This window comes from Anthonomus grandis, chromosome 22, assembly GCF_022605725.1.
Source record: "Anthonomus grandis grandis chromosome 22, icAntGran1.3, whole genome shotgun sequence".
In the NCBI taxonomy this organism is placed as follows: Eukaryota; Metazoa; Arthropoda; class Insecta; order Coleoptera; family Curculionidae; genus Anthonomus; species Anthonomus grandis.
Window position 1 is genome coordinate 18,844,674 of NC_065567.1, and position 23,097 is coordinate 18,867,770.

At 32.0% G+C, this 23,097-nt stretch overlaps 1 protein-coding gene across 4 annotated transcripts in view; it reads left to right on the forward strand.

Annotated features, from left to right (window-relative positions):
- Positions 1–23,097, forward strand: part of LOC126748443 (glutamate-gated chloride channel) — a 95,584-nt gene that overhangs the window by 3,187 nt on the left and 69,300 nt on the right. For 2 of the 4 annotated variants that reach the window (XM_050457696.1, XM_050457698.1), the window contains exons 2-3: positions 10,079–10,197; positions 13,779–13,846. In XM_050457696.1, coding sequence (XP_050313653.1) covers positions 10,079–10,197; positions 13,779–13,846 — 187 coding nt within the window. The remainder of the gene's footprint in view (positions 1–10,078; positions 10,198–13,778; positions 13,847–23,097) is intronic. The other 2 variants (XM_050457697.1, XM_050457699.1) reach the window with 1 other exon arrangement.

A 23,097-nucleotide genomic window follows, 5' to 3' on the forward strand; every position in this document is an offset into this window, starting at 1 on the left:
TTGGCAGGCATTTAGTCAATACTAAACAAAAAATTCCTCATACCGATCTTAGTGGAGTTGTAAAGAATATGGAAACTTGAAACAAGAATAAAAGAACATTTTAATTAACCCAACAAATCTTCTTTTGGTTTACATATGCAGTTTAGTAGGCATAGTTTTTATATTGCAGATAACAGTCAAATTATTCATAAATTTAAAAAGAACATAGGGAATTGACCTATCTGGAGGAGCTCGAAATTGAAAGGGAAATAAAACAACATTCTGAATGAAAATCAAAAGAGTTTTTTAATAAGTCAAAATTAAATCCCCAACAATTTGTTCTAAGTAATCTTCAAAAATAGTATCTTCATTCTGAGGTGACTGATATAAAACTAAACAAAAATATTTATTACCACTCATATACACCTTAACAGACAACAACCAAACATAACCTCCATCTGACTCTACAGTCTTAACCTTTTATTTAATATCACCTCTGATCAAAGCCATGACCCTCCTGTTCTACTGTTATTACTCATACAATGTTCTAACTTGTACCAATCAATGATCAGCTCGCATCGTTCAATTTCAGGCGTTACGTGAGTCTTGCTCAATAGTAAGATCTTGGGTTTCCAATTATTTGCTAACAAGACAATATTAAAGTAAATAATACTAGTGTTAAGTACAATATCTAAGTCTAAATCTATTTGATGTACTTATTTTTTTGAACTTCTTCAATTCGTTTATAGGAATCACCCATTAACATTAAGTTAATTTAACCATATATAAAAACAGGACAGCGATTCCATCCAATGTTCATTCTTTCTTTTCCTATGAAAACTCTATACAGGGCGTTTCTTAACCTATACGCATAAACTTGGGAAATTATTGCTAATGACAAATAATGACTAATAGTGAAAAAAAATTTAAGTAAAATATTTTTAGTTTCTGAGATAATTCTTTTTTTTTCACAAAAATGTAATAACTTTATCAGGTGGAATTTTGTTTTCAAATTAAGAAGTAAACAAGTCCGGATGATGTTTATTATGTTTAGTAGGACCTACTTTGCTATCAGTTGATACAGTTGTGGTCGTATTTCGTTTTTTATTAAAATTATGCCGCATAATTTTTCAAATGAGGAACTAATGGACATGTTACTGGCATACGGGGAATCAAGACAACAGTGTGGATGCAGCTAATCTTTATGCACAAAGGTTTCCTCATAGGTATCATCCGTCGCGTGAAGCTTTTTTGCATGTGGTTCAGCAGGGTAGAGAAACTGGAAATTTGCGGCCGAGGCCAGGCCAACATGGTGGAGCCATTAGACCTAGGCGCATTTTAAATCTGGAGAATTTGATTTTAGATATCATCGAAGAACATCCTGACATAAGCACTAGAACAATTGCAACGCAATTTGGATTATCACCAGTCACAGTTTGGCGAATTTTAAGGCATGAATTACTGTATCCATTTCACGTCCAAAGGGTACAAGCTTTACTTCCAAGGGATTATGCGCCTCGAGTAAACTTTTTCGAGTAGTTGTTACATCAGCAGCAGCTAAACCCAAACTTTTTAGCTACGGATGAAGCAATTTTCCCACGCAATGGTATTCACAATTTTCGCAACACGCATTTTTGGGCAGTTGAAAATCCGCATGCCATTCGGCGAACAAACTTTCAACAACGATTTTCAGTAAATGTGTGGGCTGGAATTGTAAACGGAATACTTATTGGCCCTTTCATTTTGGATAATCGTCTAACTGGTGCTCTTTATTTACAATTCTTGCGACAAACTTTGCCGGTACTCCTTGAAGAATTCCTTCTTCACATTAGGCAGAATTTATGGTTTCTTCACGATGGTGCTCCACCACATTTTGCGCGACCAGTACGACCGCATTTGGATCGAATGTGCCCCGAACCTCCTCGATCACCCGACCTTAATCCGCTTGACTTTTATTTTTGGGGCCACCTAAAATCTCTGGTGTATGTAACCGAAGTTGACAATGAACAAGAATTAAGAAATCGGATATTTGCTGCCGCCGAGGAAATTCGACTACAACCTGGATTAGCTGCTGTCTGCAACTCTTGGATTAGGCGTGCTCAATTATGTATTGAAAGTCATGGAAATAACTTCCACCAGTTACTATAATATTTAAATAAACATTTATTTTGGATAATTTACGTTTTTTTTAATTTTAATTAATAAGTCGTTTATCTCCGTAACTAAAACTGTTTTACTAAATTTTTTTTCACTATTAGTCATTATTTGCCGTCAGCAGTAATTTCCCAAGTTTATGCGTATAGGTTAAGAAACACCCTGTATACTCCGATGCCTTAATGCCAATTACCTTAATTCTATGTTCCAAGATCTTTGGTACTTCAACACTGTAACTATGCCAATTTTAGGATATAAGACTGAATCAGCAATAGCCTTCTTCTTTATCAATCTGATAATTACAGCTCCATTTTTGGTTGGTTTACCTAAACCAGCCTCTGTGCCAGTTGGATTGACATTCCTGCTCAAATTCTGCTTTACTTGCTGTACATCTTTTTCTGGGCATTTTTGCTTATAACCAGAACTTTGTCACTATTATTAGCTTCAGCAGCACAGGATGACTTTGCTACGTTCATGTTGGGTACTGGTGTACTTTTTTATTGTTGTTTACGCTCTTTTAGTCTGGCAATATCCACTTTGAGACTAAAATTAATTTTTTAAATTAAATTGAAAAAGTTAAAAAAATATATTTAGAATTATTTTTGCAACATGCGTCAAATTTTTTTTTCCACTTTTTATTTTTTCTTAATTTTTTTTTTATTTTATTTATATATTTTTTTAATGTTTTTTTTTATATAACAAAAAATCGTAAAATCGATTTAGAACGTATTTTTTGTGTTATTTTAAAACTTTTAGGTCTATCCAAAAATTAAGATCCCGCCAATTTAGACTTAAATACTAACTAAATATTAATTATTTTTGTGTATGTGCACCAATATGTACGTTAATCGTTTAATCAGATATGAAATATTTAATCGAAACATTCCCTATATAGACCAGCAATGTACTAAATATTGAAACCTACATGGAACATAGTGGAATAGACAAAAAATGTTTGTTGTCACCAGAGAATATCTTAATAAACTTTGAAATAAAAATAATACAATTAAGTTGCTCAAAAAGAATATAGCGATAAAAATATGTTATTATTAACTTAAAAGTTTTAGCGGCATTGGTGTGTTGAGTTCTCCCAGAAAATTATAGAACGATCTATATCTTAAAAAAACGTTCTCAACAAATTGCCGGGGAAATTAAAAATCTAAACAATATTAAGAAAATTGAACTTTTCAAGTGAAAGCCTTAACTTTGAGAGGATTTAGCTTGAAACCTGTACATATGACTTTCCGAGTGATGTTTAATATGGTTAATATGGGAATAATAATGTTTAATATGGGAAGTCATTTTTTTATGTGGAATTAATTTACTACCATTAAAGTCCAGTAAAAAATTTACAAAAATATCGCTAGTATTTTTACTTATGAAAAAGTAGGTTCTTATTTTATTAATATTTACTTAACCCACAATTTATTAATAACTAAAACCACTTGTTCTAGTAATTGTTTTAGTTAATTTTTTTTTATCTGAAAGCAGTCTCCAGAGTTACAGAGTTGAGTACCAACTAGAACACATTTTGCGTTAAATGCGAAAATATTTTTATATTAGTAGTGATTTGGGTATTTTTTCTCAATTTTTTTTGCTCTTGTAGAGGAGCAGTTGCAGAGGATATATTAGTAACTGATTTCTAGTTTTTCAAATTTCTGCTCCTCTTTTTTAGAATTTGTGTAGGTTTATTTCTTTAAGAGCTCCAACTGAATTTCTCAGATTTCTCAACATTGAATTTTTTTTGGCATTATTGTCAGCAAAATTCGGCAAAATTTGAAATATACTACCCTAGATATAACGAGACAAAGTGTTCGTCCTGTATTACGAATTTAATTCAGTGATTCATTCGCTTCACGAATAGGTCTCATGGCTTTTCCGTTGACAGTTCAAATTGACGCCTTTGGACTATTTTCTCTCCATAATCGTTAGCAATAAACTAGAGACTAACGGTGACATAAAATAGACTTCATAAAATAGTCCGAGATGCAGTATTATTTTTATCATAACAATAAATTTGTTAAAGTAGCGGCGGCGATTTTAATAATAATCATCCGAACAAAGTTCATCAGCCTTATGTATGGGATTTGCTAAAAAAAGATTGGCGCACAGGATTAGTTGCAATCAAAACTGGACGTAAACCATTTAACAAAAAACAGAAAAATTGCATATTATGTTATTGGTCATAAGGCGATGCAAAATACTTCATGGGATTGCCACAATTGTTGAAACTTGTATTTTTTGCAAACAAGAAAACTGGATGAATTATTTTATTTTAGAAATAGTTTTTCTATAAAGCGATGTGTCTCAGTAATAGTTAAATAAATAACACAACTCAATACTTTGAAGGTGTAGCAAATACTTTTTGACAAACATGCTGTTATAATTGATAGGAATACCTATATTACATAAAACTAATTGTAATTAAATTTTGAAATAACCAGGACTCAGTATGGAATTCAACGATCTTTTAACCGAATTTTCGCGTCAACAAGTTTGCTATGAATTCTGTCATGTTACGCCTATATATAACTTTCGCAATAATATTTAAGTCTTTTGAAGTATGAATATTAGTAATTTTCTATGCTCTGACAAAGTGTAAAATGTATACAAACTTTGAAAATCTTATAGCAAAAGTTTAAAATTAACTATTTAACTAGAAATTATGAAAAATATAGTTTTAAATACAGTTCTGTCGCATTTCGTACCAAACCAGTCGCTTGCACATGCGTGTGTTGAGTACATGTCTATTGAGCAGGACGGGACCGTAGTAATTTTCATACTATTTCTGTAGAAAAATATGTTTATTATTAAAATATAAAATACTACTATTGTCCCAGTGTAAGAAAATATTTTCAATGTTTCCGACTAAATATCAAAAGTTGACTTGTATTATATGCCCTATAAAATCAACTTCCCTTACGTATACACTCATTCGTTATTTCTTATTTTTAAGCTTACCTTTATTTACTTCCTAGTTTTATGTTATTTTTAGGTTCAGGAATAAAATATCAGTCTCGTGGAGGAAATGAAATTTCGTAGTTCAGTTTAGTTGAAGAAAATGTAATTTTAAAAACAAACGGTAATACAGTTTTATACTTTTCAGCTCATATTTTAGGTATATATAAAATCCACTTAAAATATGCGGGTTTTGGAAAAAGGCCAATATTCCATTAGATTTTATACAAAAAATTGTAATATATAAAATTGCTTAGCACAAAAATATTTATTTGCGAAAAAAGTATGTAAAGGTTTTTCCGTAGTGATGAGCTTTTGATAATCCCAGATTTATTTCTGGAAGAACATCTGCGATAAAAATAATAATACCAAACATATCGTGCCGGGAAAATAATTTCTAGAATCTACCCCTATTACCCTTTAGCGCAGTGGTGGTTTTAAAGTTCAAAAATATACCAGCATTCGCGTAATAATCATTAAAAACCCTTCTTGTTATCCGCCTCCGCTTTGACGTATATTTAGAATTTATATGAATTCTTTATGGCTTTCACAAAACTGTACAAGACAGCCAACTTTTTTATTTCCACCTATCTATTTTAAGCTATCAATTTAAAAAAAAAAACAAGTGAAAATGTCAATATTTTAATCGGAAATACATATTTAAAGAGGACTAAGAAAATGTTGAGCAAAGCGGAATAATACTATAACAGCACGTGACGTCATTGAAATCCGGTCGGGCTGAATATAGGTCGATTACAGTCGTTTTTTATACATTTTTTTAGGGTGGAAGGACCTTGTAGCTATTTTCACGTTCTTCATTTCCTCTGAAATGGATTTATTTCCGGATGACTGTTTTTTGATGTATGTGGTGGTATTTATAAAATATTGAAACATATTCATGGAACAATATAGGCCTTCGGTTTAAAATCGAGCATTTTCATTAAAAAATATTGTTTTGAATTCAAATTCGTCTAATATACCATCCTCTAATATTAATCATTTTATTAATTGGATGGAGCAAATATTTAATTTAACTATTCCTTGCTATGACCAGGTCATATGTGTGGGAGATTTCAATATTGATTTTTTAAGGCAAAATACAGGAAAAATCAAACTCTAACCAGTTACTTGGTATTTTTAATTTAAAGCAAGTCATTAATGAGTCTACATGACATAATTTTACCACAAACACTTCAAGTCTTATATCAGAAAATATAACTGACCATAATATGGTATTTTCAGTATTAGATTTTCCTATGAATAATTATAGCATTAAACGAACTCAATATAGAAATTACAAAAATATAGATTTAAATCAGTTGCTTTTGGATGCAAGTCAATTAAATTGGGATTACATTTATTACACATCTGATATAGATAAGAAAATTGAAAATTTCAATAAAAATATAGTGTGTTGAATAAACAGACATGCGCCTCTTTTAATTAGAAATAATTATACGCGATAAACCATTTACGTCGTGGATTACCAATAATATCAAATTGCTCATGAAGGAAAGGGATAAAGCACACCGTCTTAAATCTCGGCCGTAACAAGGATTTTGATCTTCCTAATACATTTTCTGATTCAACGGCTATTAATCACTATTTTACAAATTTGAGTAATACAGCTAATAGCACATATAATGAGAAAATACAATTTTATAAATCACATAAACATGATAAGATCAAATCTGAATTAAAATTTACTCTAATGGATCAGTCAACTTTACTTAAAATTGTAAAGACCATTCACTCTAATGCAATTGGTGAAGACGCTTTTTCTTTAAAAGATTTACATCTCTGTATGCCTTTTTGTTTAAAGCCATTACTTAATATTATGAACAGTTGCATTTTACAAAATTTTTATCCTACAATCTGAAAAAAGGCAGTAATCCAAAGGAGTTTAAAGACCTCCAAAATCTTGGAAAAATTTATTCACCAACAAATTTGGGCATATATTAAATCACATTTTTTAATTCCTGAATGCCAGGCAGGTTTTAGAAAGAACTTTAGTACTTCTACCAGTTAACCTTCTTAATGAAATCAGAAAAAATAAGAAAAAAAAAAGAATTAACATTTTCTTGGTTTGTTAGATTTTAGTAGAGCCTTCGATACTATAAGTCATGATTTTAGATTTTCTGGTGATGGAGTAAATTTTTTTAGGTCTTATTTAGCTGGCAGGGCTAATTGTGTAGGTCTTAATAAGGAATTTTGCACTGAAAAATCAAGGTTCCATTTTGGGTCCATTGCTCTTTTCTTTATATGTTGCTGAAATGATATCTTCTGTAAAATATTTAACATTACAGCAATATGCGGATGATTCCCAACTATATATTTCGTTTTCACGCCAAAATCTTCCTATAGCTCAATTTCAGTTTAATAAGGATTTAAAAAGTATTGATAGCTTTTCACAGGATCACAACTTAAAATTAAATGCAGCCAACTCTTATACAATAATACTCAGTTGTGGCAAAAGTGCTTTTGAGGTTTTTCCCAATTTTCATGCACAGATTCGAAATATTCAGCTACCAGTAGTCAATGAGGTCAAAAATCTAGGCGTGTATTTTGACAGTGGTATTACATTTCAAACTCATATCAAAAATAAACTTAAAATTGCATATATGCGCCTAAAAAAGCGTTTACCTACCTCCTACCAGAGGGAGGTAGGTAAAAAAGGTTTCTTTTACTGTTAAAAAAAACCAAAACTGTATTATCATAAATTCGTATTAGGAAAAGTACTTATATTAGCCAGGTTAATAGTTATTATTATTCTTTGTTTTTATTTCTTATAATTTTTTCAAAAAGGGCCTTGCTAACGGTTTCATAATCGAGTCATGGTCCTATTTATCATAATGGTTTATTTTTTATTTATTGTAAATTGATAATTATGTTTGTAATTTTATTGATAAATAAATTTATTTTGAATTTGAAATTACATCACAAAAATTGCATTAAAGAAGAGTTGCATTCCAGGGTAAGGAGTCGAGCCAAGACCTAACAACGGAAGCAAAACAAATAACTGAAGAAATTTATTGATGAAGATATATACAATATCTGATTTTTGTAACAAAATTTAACTAATTGCTATTTTACACACATTTGAAGCATTTTCTTATAAATTGGCATTGTGTTGAATAGCCAAAATTCATTATGACAATTCTATACTCCGGGAAAAGACCATTGGTTAATGATATATATATTGACAATATACAGAGGTCGGTCTCCAGCAACGTAAAACACATAACAAAGAACTTTCTTAGATATTCCACTTTCACTACCCCCTACATTTTTTAGGTTTTTCAAGATATCTTTAATTTTGTCTATTGGTATTTTCTGAAAATTTCTGAAGAAATTATAAGCATCTTTAGTTCTAGAATTGTGAATAGTACTCAGGTGTAGTATATTTTGCATAAAAGTGACAACGCAATCCACAAAATAGTTATTCAACTTGTTTGCTATCTTCACCTTATACCACTACTTTTAAATCAAAACAAATTTCATTGGGCATAGTTTCAGCTTTTCTTGGTAAAAGATTCTTGTTTCCATAACTTTTTTGGATTACTTCTATTTTGATCCATAACTTGTGTGAAAATTATGTATTTAAAAAATGTAAGTTAAAAACTGGGACCAAAATAATTATTAACTAACATTTTTTGTATATACATATCTCGATGTCGATGTCGATGTCGCAGGGTGCTTGGATGTTCACACACAAGTTCACATTTATAGTAGTGGATATGTTAACAATTCTGCATGTTTCCTAGCTTACTTGTTTTTTTTTTAGTAAATACTAATAAATTATTGTTATTTTATTATTATGGCGAAATAGATGGTTTTGAATTTGAATTTTGAATATAAATTAATATAACATCAGATATATTATTGTTCCAACCTGTTTTCAGCAAATCTTGTAATTTATCACTCATATAATTATGCATGGATCTTCTATATTTAATTACGTTGGTATTTTGTTTATTTTACTGAACAAGAGCAAGAGACTAATTTTAGGTGTCAAGTGAACCTTACGTAGAAGATTTTATTATTGGTTACAGAGTAGTCAATCAATGTCTGATTACTAGGAGTTACTCTGGTGGAAGTTTTAACAATTTGGCTAAAATCATAGGAGCTTATAATGCTCTTGATTTTATCTGCATAAAGGCTCTTTATGCAACAAATTTAACATCATGGTTTTAGGGTAAATAATAAAGGACAGAGCACATACACTTAGTACAGTCAAGGACATTTCTAAAGATAATAATCTCAAATAGTTAGCACTACTCCATACACTTTCAATTTTATATTTAATGTAATTTCTTATAAGCGCTAATACTCCTCTGTTTCTATTATTATCTGTAGTGCTTAGCTCCATCAATTGATTAATAATAATATCCTATAGGTTTATTATTGAGAAAAAAGGGAGTTCCTATCAAATATTTGCAAGTTTTTTCGAAACGAAACTACCTTTTACTTCCACGGAACAATCCCTTTGTACTTTTACCCTAATTGAGTTAGAACGTAACTTATATATTAATAAATAAAAGCTTCTTTAGCCTACGCAGTAATATTTCGAACTTTTTGCTGATCTCTCAAAAGTTTTTTCGCTCTTTATCTCTTAAAATAAATGTTCGCCTCCCCCATCCAATTATCAAAAGGCCAATACCTTTCTCTAGAATATCCTTCATTTAATAGAAAGTTTTTCTAAATATATTTTTTAATTAAAAGTTGATGCTTTTATACAACACAAACTATTAAGTAAAAACCTTTACTTAATCAGTAGTTTTTTTGTAAACTGGATGAATTTTGCGACTAAGTTATAAAGTGTATTTTCACTGTATTACTCAAAAGAGTTGACAAACTAGATAATTAATTATTACTTAATCAATTTTAGCTCGACCTAATACTCCATCCATCTTTACTGAGGTCAACCTCTAATCATAACTTTAAAAAAAAAACAAAAAGTGTTAATAATTCTTTCTTTTAATTTTAGCTGTTTGAGTTCAAACGTTAAAATCAACTTCAGAGAAAAAGAAAAGGAGGTGCTGGATCAAATTTTGGGGCCAGGACGATACGACGCGAGGATAAGGCCGTCAGGAGTAAACGGCACAGGTGAGTTAAAGTTTCCACTCATATTAAAACAGTTTAGGGCACGAGTGAACGGGTGAGAAAGCGATACACAACAGAACGCTGTACGTCTGTATGCTGTTATTTATTGTACATGTCACTTTATATATGATATGCAGGTCGAAATGAGAAGAGTTTCTCACGATATTTTCATATAAAAGAAGTGTTTGCTGTTAAGTGTAAGAGCGTTGAAAGAAAATTGTTGTTTTTTGTTAATTTTGGCATTTTTTTAAAAATAAACATATGTGATAAGTGTTTCTTTTCTAAATTTCCAAATGCGTATTAGTTTACTTAGTTAAATTATTTTTATACGGGAGTTACTTGCTATATATATATAAGAGGTTATTTAATATTTTTATAGTTATTAATATGCCAATAAAAAATTACATTTTTTTTTTTAATGGTAGAACCTTTTTTTCCCTCACTACTTTTAAACCGATCTTAAAATATCCATTTTTGATATTATTTTTTCCGTGCCCCTTAATGGTACTTTCTGATTTACAATACGAGGTCCCTTCCCTTGAAAAAAAAACAAGCATAAAACCGTGATACTAAAATGGGTCCTATCCTAAGAACGTTACAATTTAAAAATTCATTAATTATATAGAATGCTTTTTCTATTAAAAAGTTTTTAACAATTTTCTCAAAATTATTTATTGCAAAGCGGAATTTCAGAATTTTGCCATTCTCAAAAAGGCAACTTCAGAGTTGATCTCAGGATCCCCTTGTTTCATGAGAGTAAATGTCACCCACCACACCACACTGTATTTAATGAACATATATCAGAGAAATATATATGTAATAATCAGGTAGAATAATAATCTAGTGCCAATATTCCCTGAACTCACTACTACCGGCGATGCAGCTCCTTATATACTCGGCAGAACGCTGTTCCGGAAGATTCCCGCTAACCTTCTAGACATCGTGCGGTGTCCTACTGAGCTGGTTTCTCGGTGTGTACAATATAGTTACAATACTCTTGCTGCATAAGGATAATGCGTTCATACAAACAGGCCATAAGTGGCCACAGAATGGACAAGTACATAATAAGAAGGCAGGCGTGTCCACAACTCTGACAAGGCTTCTCAAGACAAAACCCCACTTGGCATCTTTTTGGCTATGTCGCTGCAGTGACTGTCAAAGGTTAACTTTAAGCCAAGGGTAACTCCTAAGAATTTCACCTTAGAAGTTGTGTACTGTATTCCATCGTCGTAGAGAAAAAATGACTTGTTTTTAGTTTTTGTTTGGTGGAGATTTAATTGATTCGCAAATAACTAGTCAATTTCCTATCATTTCTCTCAAGCTATTGCGATTAGAATAATTTACAAGAAAACTGATCTCATCTACGTAGAGAGTAAGTCTTGAATTTTGGACTGACGCTACTAAATCATTTACATAGATGAAAAACAGCAAGGATCCTATTAAAAAGCCCTGGGCTAAACCAAATCTCATGACCCTTTCTCCAGACAATCTTCCGATTAAATATGAAGAATAACGTCTCTCTGCTAGATACAGGCTATCGAGCTTGACTGGGAAACTCCATATAAGATTAGCTTAGAAAGTAGGATGCTGTGAGAAATACAGTCGAAGGCCTTGAAGAGGTTACAAAAGGTTACTCGTACGAAGTCATCGCTCTCCAGGCCCTCCGCTACACCCTCATACATCCTGATTAATGCCGTTAAAGTAGATGTCCACTCCTTAAAACCAAATTGTTTATTAATGAGCAGACAGTTTGGCTCAAAATAAAAACACAGTTAACCTTTGAATGTACTCCAACAATTTTGGATAAAACAGGGATTAGAGAAATGGGTTAATAGTCATTAGATGAATTTATGTTTCCACTGTAGAAAACAGGTATTGTTTTACTATGTTTAAAAACTCAGGATATACCCCTTCTTGAATACAAGCGTTGAATAACTTGAGTAATGGGATAATCAACAGAATTAAGTTAGTCATATATATCCCTACTACACTTAATCTTCAGAGCCTTCTTTTAGGAACTTCCTTAAAATGTGGTCTCATGTAAAGACAAGGTTACGTAGTTTCTTGTAAGTAGTGAAAAGACCTATAGTGTCAAGATCGATATTACTGTTTTCCCGTGCTCTTCCAGTCTTTCTATATTTATTTATTATCTTCCATGTTGCCCTGATGGTGTTGTCTGTATTTTGTATGTAGTTCCCAGTTTCAGCCCTTTTCTTGGCTGCTTGCAGTAAAGGTCTGTAAATCTGTCTTAAAGATCTCATTTCGAGGCTCAGGAGAGGACTAATAACCAAACCAGTTTCTGGTTGATGCCAAGCTTAAGATCTCTTCCCTTACTTAATCATTGGATGCACTGCACTGAGTCCTAAATCTGAGTAAAACATTTTCATATTCGACTTCTGCTAAACAATGTTCATCAAGAAAATGCCAATCTTCACCTTCCAATAAACTATACAATTTATTTGTGCCTCTATTTGTAATCGTTTGTAAAGATAACTCAGTCTTAGGTAATTGCTCTACATTCAAATTAATTAAATTTAAAATTAGGTCGATGATAAGATGGTCAGAAAATAAAGGATTATAAACGTTAATGGTAAAATTACGGCAAGCAGTAATTATCACAGTATTAAAACTTACTATATCTATGGCACAAGCTTCATAAAGAGTCTCTTTGGAGTACCTGATACTCCAGAGAGAGCCTCTAGAGATTTCCTACAGAACTTTGCAATGCAATTGAATAAATCAATTCTCAGATATGTCATCTTCTTCAGTAAAACATTTTTGTAAATTATCATCAACTTTTTTTTTTATCAAAGAGGAAACCTCGTATTGTAAAGGTAACAGTATCAGTATGAAGCAGGGAAAGTAAGTGATAACGACACGTTGTAGTTTATTTCAAGGTCCAGGAAAAAATTTAAAAAAAAACATTTTAATATCATATTTGCGAAGTAAATCTTTGCTTCAAAAATTCCAAAACCGCGTCCTTTTTTTGGGAAACTCAAAACATTTTTGAATTCTGTTTTCTGGATAAAAGCTGTAGAGTAAAATTGTAACAAAATTTAAATATCTAAATTTTCTACTATTCAAGAATTGACTTTTCAAGCCTAAATATCTAGGTCGTTACGCTCTTTATTTAAAAAAACTTTGCGATAGTAAAAAAGATTATTTCATTTTGTTCCTTTCTGTTTGCTCTTCGCTTCCAGACGGTATGCTGAAGTGAATTTAATTATTATTATTTCTTTCTATACGACTTCAAAAAAATTTGTATCTAAAAATTCGACAAGAAGTCACTGACATAATATACAAAAGCTCCATGGATTTACTGTACTATATTGTCAACCAAAAAAGTCGTATTTAACTCTTTTTATCTCTTATGCTATTGGCATAACCTTATCCATTTAGACTGAGCTTTTTTTTAACCACCTTCTGCCAATGCCAAATTTCGCAAAAAAAAAACAATTTTCTAACAATTCTTACACATTCAATATTAAAAAAAAAAGTCCTCGGCAGTTAATCTAAAGAGCTGTGATAAGTCGAGATTTCAGAGAAGTAAGAGAAAATATACGTAAAAACCCTCATATCTGTAGATGGACCTGCTGTTGTCCGAGTAAACCTGTTTGTTAGAAGCATTACCACCATAAGCGACATTAAAATGGTAAGTGGAGGTCACCCTGTTCTTGTAGATAGCTTAGAGGTGCCCCACAGTTGCTACGACAGGCTCTATTAGGGGTGCTTTGCTCATTTACCTCTTTTCCCCTTTACAGAGTTGGATCTTTTTTTTGTTAGATATCACAGAAGAATTGGTAAATAGTTTAGCAACTTTGTAAGTTTCTAAGCACCATCGCTTTAACTTGGTACATACTCAATTACACATGTACATACATGATAATTAGTTATAAGTTTTAGCTCTCGAGAGAGAAAAAGACTGTTTTGTGATTGGCTCGGTTTTAATTGTTTGTGATAAACTTTATTTATTATTTTACTCCAAGGATCTTGATTCAAAGTAGCTCATTTATTTTTTTATTTGTGGTATAACGGCAAATTACAAAATTTCAAGTTTAGGACAAGCTTATTCATTTCAATTCTTAACAAGTGTTTAAAGTAATTTAATGAATAGAAATTATTACACAGTATCAATCACAAATGATTAATTTAGGTACAAAGATAGGTCAACATTGTTTATCACACATTTAAGTACTAAACAAATATAGGTGAAAAACGAGATGTGCAACTGTATTACAAATCCTAAAGTCATGGCGCTTTTATTCATTTTTTTAAAGATTTTGGAAATAATTGTGTAACTTTTAGGTCACCTGCAGTTTGCCCCTACAAACAACTACTAATTCATCTCACAATAGAATAACACAGACCCATACATTTAAGTTTCTTGTTTAAGAGATTTTAATTTACTTTGTCAAATGCTTTGGAGAAATCATTATTAACCGATCAATAGGTAATCTTCACTAAATGCGTCCCAGGTCTCAACCCATGTTGTTCAGTTCGAAGGGAGATGATTGGTCAATAAACTGTCAAATATTTTGGGAATGGCTGATTGAATGCAAACCTCTTACAAATAATATATGACATGAATTCTTGCAAAACGATTGACCAGAACTTGAGGATGAAATAAAATTAGGATTTACTGGTGATGTCAGTGAGAAAACACAAGACTTAAAGACTCCTTACCTTAACCAAAAGAAAAAGTACTTTTAGATTTTGAATGGTACCAAATACTATGACTCATATAGAAGACTGCAAATCAAACAATTTATCCCATAAATAAAGTACAATTTTACCCTAAATCGAAATGTAACTTTTCGAACCTAAACCACTTAATTGATGGTAATACTCTAGATACTAAGACAACACAGGAGGATTGAAGCAATAGCAGAATAATGTGATTATGTCGCAATCCCAAATACATGAAACTTCAGTCGTATGGGTAATTTAACAACGAAATGTAATTCTCAGGCCTTTGAAACCAGAATAAACGTGCGAGGAAACCACATTTCGCTGTCGAAGGAAACGTTCGGTAATTAAACATAATAAATCGAGACAGATCAAAACGTGATCTCCGAGAATCAATGCAAATTAACCAACCACTTGGACTAATCTTATTTTAAAAATAAATTGATTGCATATAGTTTGCAGAAAATGTATTGACAGAATCCTAAGGAAAAAGCATCATTAAAAAAAATCAATTTGGAAACTACTGGAATTTGGAAAGTCCTGGAAAAACCTCTTATCTAGGTTTTATCCGACATTGTTTATATCAGCCAAGGTAGACGGCTTTTAAAATGTCTTTTTATATCCGCTATAGACCTCTCCCCTGTAAAAAGCCGGAGGTGTGGATATTACAAAAAAAAAATTTTAGGGCTCCATTTAGTTTTTCCGGTCGATTAAAAGCAGCAGTGCAAACTCTTTAATTGCCGTGGTTTTCTAAGGTTTCGAACACCGAGTCGCGAGTTACACTAAGTGAGAAATTATTAGAAGTTTACGTAACGTAAACTTTGGCCTGTCCAATCTTCATGATATAAATAGAACCTCAGTTTAGCTTGTTTATCAATGGACAACATTTGTTTAGTGAAAACAATGTTTTTTGAGGTGCTCACAGTAGCGATTGTTTCATTAAGTCAATGACTTCCATTGACTTTATTACTACACCTTCATGCAGATTATAGTAGTGTAGAACTAGAAACTGCTTGAAGAACTTATAACTTCCAATGTTAGGAATATTTTAAAATTCAATGGGATCTGTGAGTCGTAAAAATAACGTTGAATATGTAAAATAAGATGAAAACACACTATAAACGTTGCTTGAATATTTGAGATTATAAATATTCAATATTCAATATTCCCAACTATTCAATCAACGCTATAAATGACTAAAAGATATGGAATAGATGGCGCCACGGTATGAAAGTGAAAATGGGACACATTTGTTGGAATAGTGTGCCTTTTTAGTGAATTCATGGTTTGAAGCCTAACTTTTAGATGCCACCACATACTTATTGCGAAACGAGGGACAGAATCTTCATTTTCACACTGTTTATGAAATAAAACAATTCTTCTATAAAAAAAAACTAAACGTAAAATATAGATTCAAGTCTCGAGAACTCATATAAAATATCGTCAAAGGCCTGAAATAAAAATGACTGAAAGTCGTGAATAGGTATTGCTGATGCTTGGAGGATATTAAAAAATACCCGCCTGGAAAATATTTGAAAAATGCACATCTCCGGAGAAAATAAAGCCAGGTCTAAATTTAGATGAAAATATACCTAAATTGACCGAAAGCCATGAAAAATTAATCAAAAAGCTTGTAATATATTTAATCAAAATCAATTTTCTGGGATTCATAAGGAAATATAAATTTACTACACTTAAATTAAATATTAATTACCAAAAAAACGTGAAAATTTCTATAATGCCTGGGCAATGTAAAAAAATTAGTCCAAAAAACTGGAACATATGAAAAAAATTCTGGAAGTCATATAAAACAAATAATTAAAATAAAAGACTGTTTAGGAGAGTTTTCGAGTCTGGAAAATATTTGAACAAAATTGATATTTCAAGAATAACCTGAGATGTCTGAAATAATTAAAAATTATTTCCAAGTCCTGTAAAACATAAACAATTACGTTGAATCCCTGGTATAAAATGAAAAGTAGTTTCAAATGCCGTGAATAAAGTGAAAAACTATTTCAAATGCCTGGAAGAAAAAATAAATATTCTTGAAATGGCTGGAAAACATGGAGTTAGATATTTCCGATACATTCATTAAATACCAAAGTATTCTCTAAAAAATTTTCTGTTTGGTTTTTTTGTAGAATCATTAAGGTCTGCGATAATTAAGAAGAAAAGATTACGTAGACAGTACATTAACACCAAATTATATGGTGATTATAGAAATTTGTGTAATTTTAGAGCGCAATGTAAATAATTAAAAAGACAGTATTATGATGGGTATTTAGACCACAGAATTTTTCCTAGTAACTTGAAGAATTTCCGGAAGGTTGTTCGCTCCAGAAGAGCCTGATAAAAATTATATTAATTTCCCTAAAAATATTAATTTCTGATATATATAAATATATATACAGGGTGTCAATTTGAAAACTTCACACCCCTATTATCTCGAAACGGGTTAGGTTTTTACAAAATCGCTAGGACACGTCGATTTTATTATCGAGGGGGAACAATTTTTATGCAGAAATCACTTCGCCTCTTTCAACCCCCTAGTGCCCAGAATCTCCCTCTCAAAAATCTTAAACGGCAATAGGGGTTGAGTGATACCTCATTTGAAAGAACTTTTTATTCTCTACATTTTGGCACCTTATTTTTTAAATTTGAGTGCTGCGTTGCCAAGTTAGGGTTATTTAAACATTGTTAAATTACTTATTATTAAACATTATTCCTGTAAGTGTTTTAATTACGTTAAAGCTATGATTTGCATTGAAACATGTTATTTAGGTTAATATTATTTTTACTAAACATTTGCATAGCCGTTACAATTATGGTCTTTACAAAAGCACGCCTAAAATTTATTTTATTAACACATCTACTTTAAGAGGTGTTCAAAGTGTTCTCCATTGTTCTCCAAACAAAAATAAAGTCTATTCTCAAATTCTTCCCGAACATTCTGAAATACCTCTTCTGGAATAGCCCTACTTGCCTCTGTAATTCTTCTTTTTAAATCTTCGATATCATCAGGCTGAGTTTTGTAAACAACCGATTTTATGTGCCCCCATAAAAAAAAATCTAACGGCGTTAAGTCTGGTGACCTAGCAGGCCATTCTATCGGTCCCCTTCTACCAATCCATTGGTTAGAGAATCTGTTATTCAACCACTCCCGCACTGGCCGAAAATAATGCGGCGTAGCTCCATCTTGCTGAAAGTGTAGTTCGTTTTCTTGCAAAATGTTACCAACTTGATTTTCCAGTTCAGTTGTTATCAAAGGATCAATTACATCTTCAAGTAGGTGTAAGTAGAGCTCTCCAGTTAAGTTTTGTTCAATAAACAACGGTCCTATAACAGCATTTCCAAGAATACCGGCCCAAACATTAATTTTTTGTGGCCGCTGTGTAGCACCCTCTCTGAAAATGTGGGGATTGTCCTCACTCCAGTATCGACAATTCTGTCTATTGACATGGCCGTTTAGGAAAAAGATACATTCATCACTGAAGCAAATGTTGCTTACCACAATTGCACGAGTGTTTATTAAGTTGGACATAATTTCGCAACACTCTATTCTCCTATCAAAATCGTCCTCATGAAGTTCCTGTAAAATTTGCATCTTGTACGGATGATATTTATGTAACTGTAATGCTCGTCGTACAGTTTCATGTGACATTCCAGTTAGACGTGCTACTGTACGGAGAGAATTGGTGGGTTCTGCAACGAATGTTCCCAAAATCTCTACTTGAGCATCTTCGTTTAAAACACGCCGACTTGCCCTTTTTTTGTTTCCAACTGAACCCGTTTCATTAAATTTAGCTACTACGTCCAAAATGTATCTGTGACTTACATTACAATTAGGATTTCTATTATTAAAAACTTCTGCCGTTCTTCTTGCGCATCTTCCTTGCTCGCCATAAATAAAAATCATTTCAATTCTTTGCCTAAGCGTGTATACCATAGTAACTAACAATAACACACAAATTATCGAAATAAATTTTAACTGATTTAAATACCTAGTGACATTGACTGGTAGGAAAGTTCACTAAATACTATTTTAAATTTCGGATCATATCATCGAACTGTATTGAGACGAATTCCATTGCAAACGAAAATAAACAAAAAAGAAAAAAAATTAAATGTTTATCTTTCATGACCAAAAGAATTTGTCGGATTGATAAACACTTTCAGTGAGAAATGCACTGGTTCGCTTTATGGTCAAACACGTTCCAATAGAAATCATAGCTTCAACGTATTTAAAACACTTACAGGAATAATGTTTAATAATAAGTAATTTAACAATGTTTAAATAACCCTAACTTGGCAACGCAGCACTCAAATTTAAAAAATAAGGTGCCAAAATGTAGAGAATAAAAAGTTCTTTCAAATGAGGTATCACTCAACCCCTATTGCCATTTAAGATTTTTGAGAGGGAGGTTCTGGGGGGTAGGGGGTTGAAAGAGGCGAAGTGATTTCTGCATAAAAATTGTTCCCCCTCGATAATAAAATCGACGTGTCCTAGCGATTTTATAAAAACCTAACCCGTTTCGAGATAATAGGGGTGGGAAGTTTTCAAATTGACACCCTGTATAAACACCCCACAAAAATTATCGCATCACTTATTATTTCTTAAATATTTTAAATTTTTTGCCTGTTTTTTAAAATTTTATTGATATTGACTTTTACAACATTTATTTTAAATCAGTTCAATCTACAGAGGACAAACATTTTGATTTACCAAAACATACAAAAATCAAAAAAAAAATTACAAAACATGTACCCAAAAAAAATTAACTTTATTTAAGCCAATGAATTTCTAATAGCATGTGTTACCGCCCCTGGCTCTAATTACAGCTTCCATTCGTCTTCGAAGGCTTCTAAACAGGTTCTGGAGGTATTCTTGCGGCACGTTTGCCCAGAAGTCAAAAAGAACATTTTGAAGATCATCTAGTGTTCTTATTGGTGCTGGATGTTGCTGAATTTGCCATCCTAGTTGGTCCCAGACATGTTCTATCGGATTAAGATCCGGTCTACGTGCAGGCCAATTTAGGGTGGATATCTCGAACTCTTCTAAGTATTGCCGAACAACTCTAGCAGCGCATGGACGATCATTATCATGCATTAGCACAGAATTATCACCGATATATGGCATATAGGGCACTACATGGGGTTCTAGGATATCGGTTATGTACCTGTCAGCATTTAGTCTTCCATCATTCACTGGTACTAGCTCCGTGCGACCCTCAAAAGAAATTCCTCCCCAAACCATGATAGAGCCACCACCAAAGCTTTCAGTTTGACAAAAATTAACCTGATTGTGCCGTTCACCACGTCGCCTATATACTGGTAGACGCCTATCTGATGAATATAGGCAAAATCTTGATTCATCCGTGAATAAAATATTGGACCAATCTTGAATATTCCAATTTGCGTGTTTTCTAGCAAATTGCAATCTTGCTACTCGATGTTCTCTGGTAAGACGTGGACCTCTAGCTGGCACTCTGGCTCGTAAACCTGCTTCTCTAGCCTATTTCGAACTGTCTCTGTAGGCTTATTCGGACATTACGAGCAGCCAACAGATCTGTTTGCAGTCTTCTAGAGGTGGTATGCCTAATTCTTAAAGCCGTTAACCTTAAGTAACGATCATCATTCTGCGGCCTTGTCCGAGTCGTCTGGATAGTTGTTCTGTTTCTTGGTAGAGATTAACAACTCTGGATATGGTGCTTTGTTGAACTCCCACTATCCGAGCGACGTATCTTTGACTGCGGCCATCTTCTATGAGCGCAATGATTCTAGCGGCTTCTTCATTAGTCACATGTCTTGTTAAACGTTCAGGCACATCCATTATTAACAATAAATTCAAATTAGAATAACACTTTTTGCTTAGAATAATCCACGTGAGCATTTTTGCTTCAAAAAAATATGTAAGAAATTCCGATCATGTTGATACATATACAGATTGTCCCAAAAAATATTAAAAATATCTTAAAATACTAGTGATGCGATAATTTTTGTAGGGTGTATATATATACACTAAACTATCCAGCTTGTATGTGAGCAAGGGCCCTGGACCAGATGGTTTTTCACCAATTTTCCATAAAAAGTGCCAGGCCTCTTTTTATTATTTTCAACTTATTTGTGAACTCTGGTGATTTTTCTGGCTAGTGGAAGACACGTTTCATAAGATTCCAAAAAGTGGTGGTAACTCACAAGTCAACAACTTTCGACAATAAGTATTCTTAGTATCATCCCAAAAATTTTTGAAGGATGTGTTTGTAAGCTCCTTAAAGGGTAAATTATTGGATTAGCAATTTGATTTTAGTGCTGAGAGTTCTGCTGAATTGAGTCCTTGGGGAAGAAGTGTCAGTACATGCTTTGTACACTGACTTCTCCAAGGCCTTTGACACGGGAAATCATGGGTAAATCTATAAAAGCAGGCATTGTCGGCTCCCTCTTGAAATGGCTTGAGACTTACCTCACTTATCGAACTCAGGTTGTCAAAGTGCTTAGTTATGAGTCCCACAAGATTCGGGTATTATTCATTTGAGGCTCTGTTGTTCAACTTTCGAAATCTTTCCAAATTCGCAATGCTTTCAGTACAGCCCTTTTCCCCTCTTTGCTGATGATTTAAGAAAAAATCCACAAATGGTTTCATCCACAGATTACTGTTTCAAGCTTCAGTCAGATTAAGTAAGACTTAATGATTGGTGATCTAAGAATGGTATAAACTTAAATGCTAGGATTATTCAATATGCTTCAATAAGTGTAAAGAGCCTTGGAGTCACTCTTAGCTCATAGGCGCTGGAATCTATTAATAAAATCAGTGATCTAAGGCTTTTATTTGACAGGGGTCTTAGCTTCATTCCACATATTTCACATGTAGTAACTATTGTTCCAGATGCTTGGTCTCATTAAGAGAAAAGTGTTCACGAAATTTTCATAATATTGCTCCGTGCACAAATGCACTGATACGTTCACATCTTGAATACAGTTCCTGTCTCCGGTCCCCTTACTATGGTGAACATATTCATAAAAATTAAAGGTGTGCAACATTTCAAAGTGGCTTTTAAACAGAACGGACTGCTTATTACTTATCTACTTGAGTTTAATTATCAATAACTAGAGTCATCCCTGGAAACTCATCACAAACATAAAGACGTTAAAGATGTTTTTATGATATTTTTCATTCTATAAGCTTTTGCACTTTATTTTTACATAAAATACGTCTTTATGTTCGATTCAACTCTTTTATTATAAAAAAAATAATATTTTTTCTAAAATTCATAAAAAATCCCTCGTAAGACAAAAAGAATTAAAAATATTTTAATGCCCAGAAAATATATTTTTTTTTACAAAATAGTTTGACAAAAAACTTAATATCTTGTAAAATTTTATTGAGTGTCTTAAGTAATTGTCTTGAGTAAAATTAAAAAGCCAATTTGAATTTAAAAATAAATAATAAAAAAGTAATTTTAAAACATCAGTTTGTTCATTTTTTCATTTGACTAATATTAAAAATTTAAATATAATAATACAAAAGTTTAATTCTTACAATTTCGTATTTCTTATGGGATCATTTTTCTTAAAACTTTTCAGAAAGCTGTGTAAATTAAAGTAGTTGTAAAGCGTACAATATTAATGATTGTTGAATTTTTGCTGGTTTCTCAAGGAAACTGTAATACATCAAAAAGATGAATTGCGATAAAAGTTTTAGGAAGAAATATTTTTATTCTATGATTTAGTATCTTTGAGTTTATGTTAAAATAATAACGCGGTCCAAATGTGAAAATATAACTGTTTTATAAAGTTTAATATAGAAAATTCACAATAGCGATAGTAAATAATAGCAAGCAAAAGGTGCTTTCGAAAGAAAAGAAATTGCTGAGAAAACCGCTTTTGCATTTAAAATCCGAAACTGATATTAAATTCAGCGACAGAGTTTCGAATTCCTCTATATTTTCTGCTTCAGTTAACGACTGATATATTAAAATAATCTTTATGAAATATAGCTTCATGAAACGATGACTGTTACCAAGAAAATTGACGATAGGTAGATAGCTCACGTTTTTCCTTCGGATGTCTAGATTTCACTGACTTAACATGTATAAGTTTCTGCTATTGGAATTTGCTTTATAAAGTGTAAAAACAGCAAATAATACCTTAGATATTTTAAATAATTTGTCTTAAATGAATATAGGCTTAACATTTAAAAAAATCCTTTTGGATGGTTTG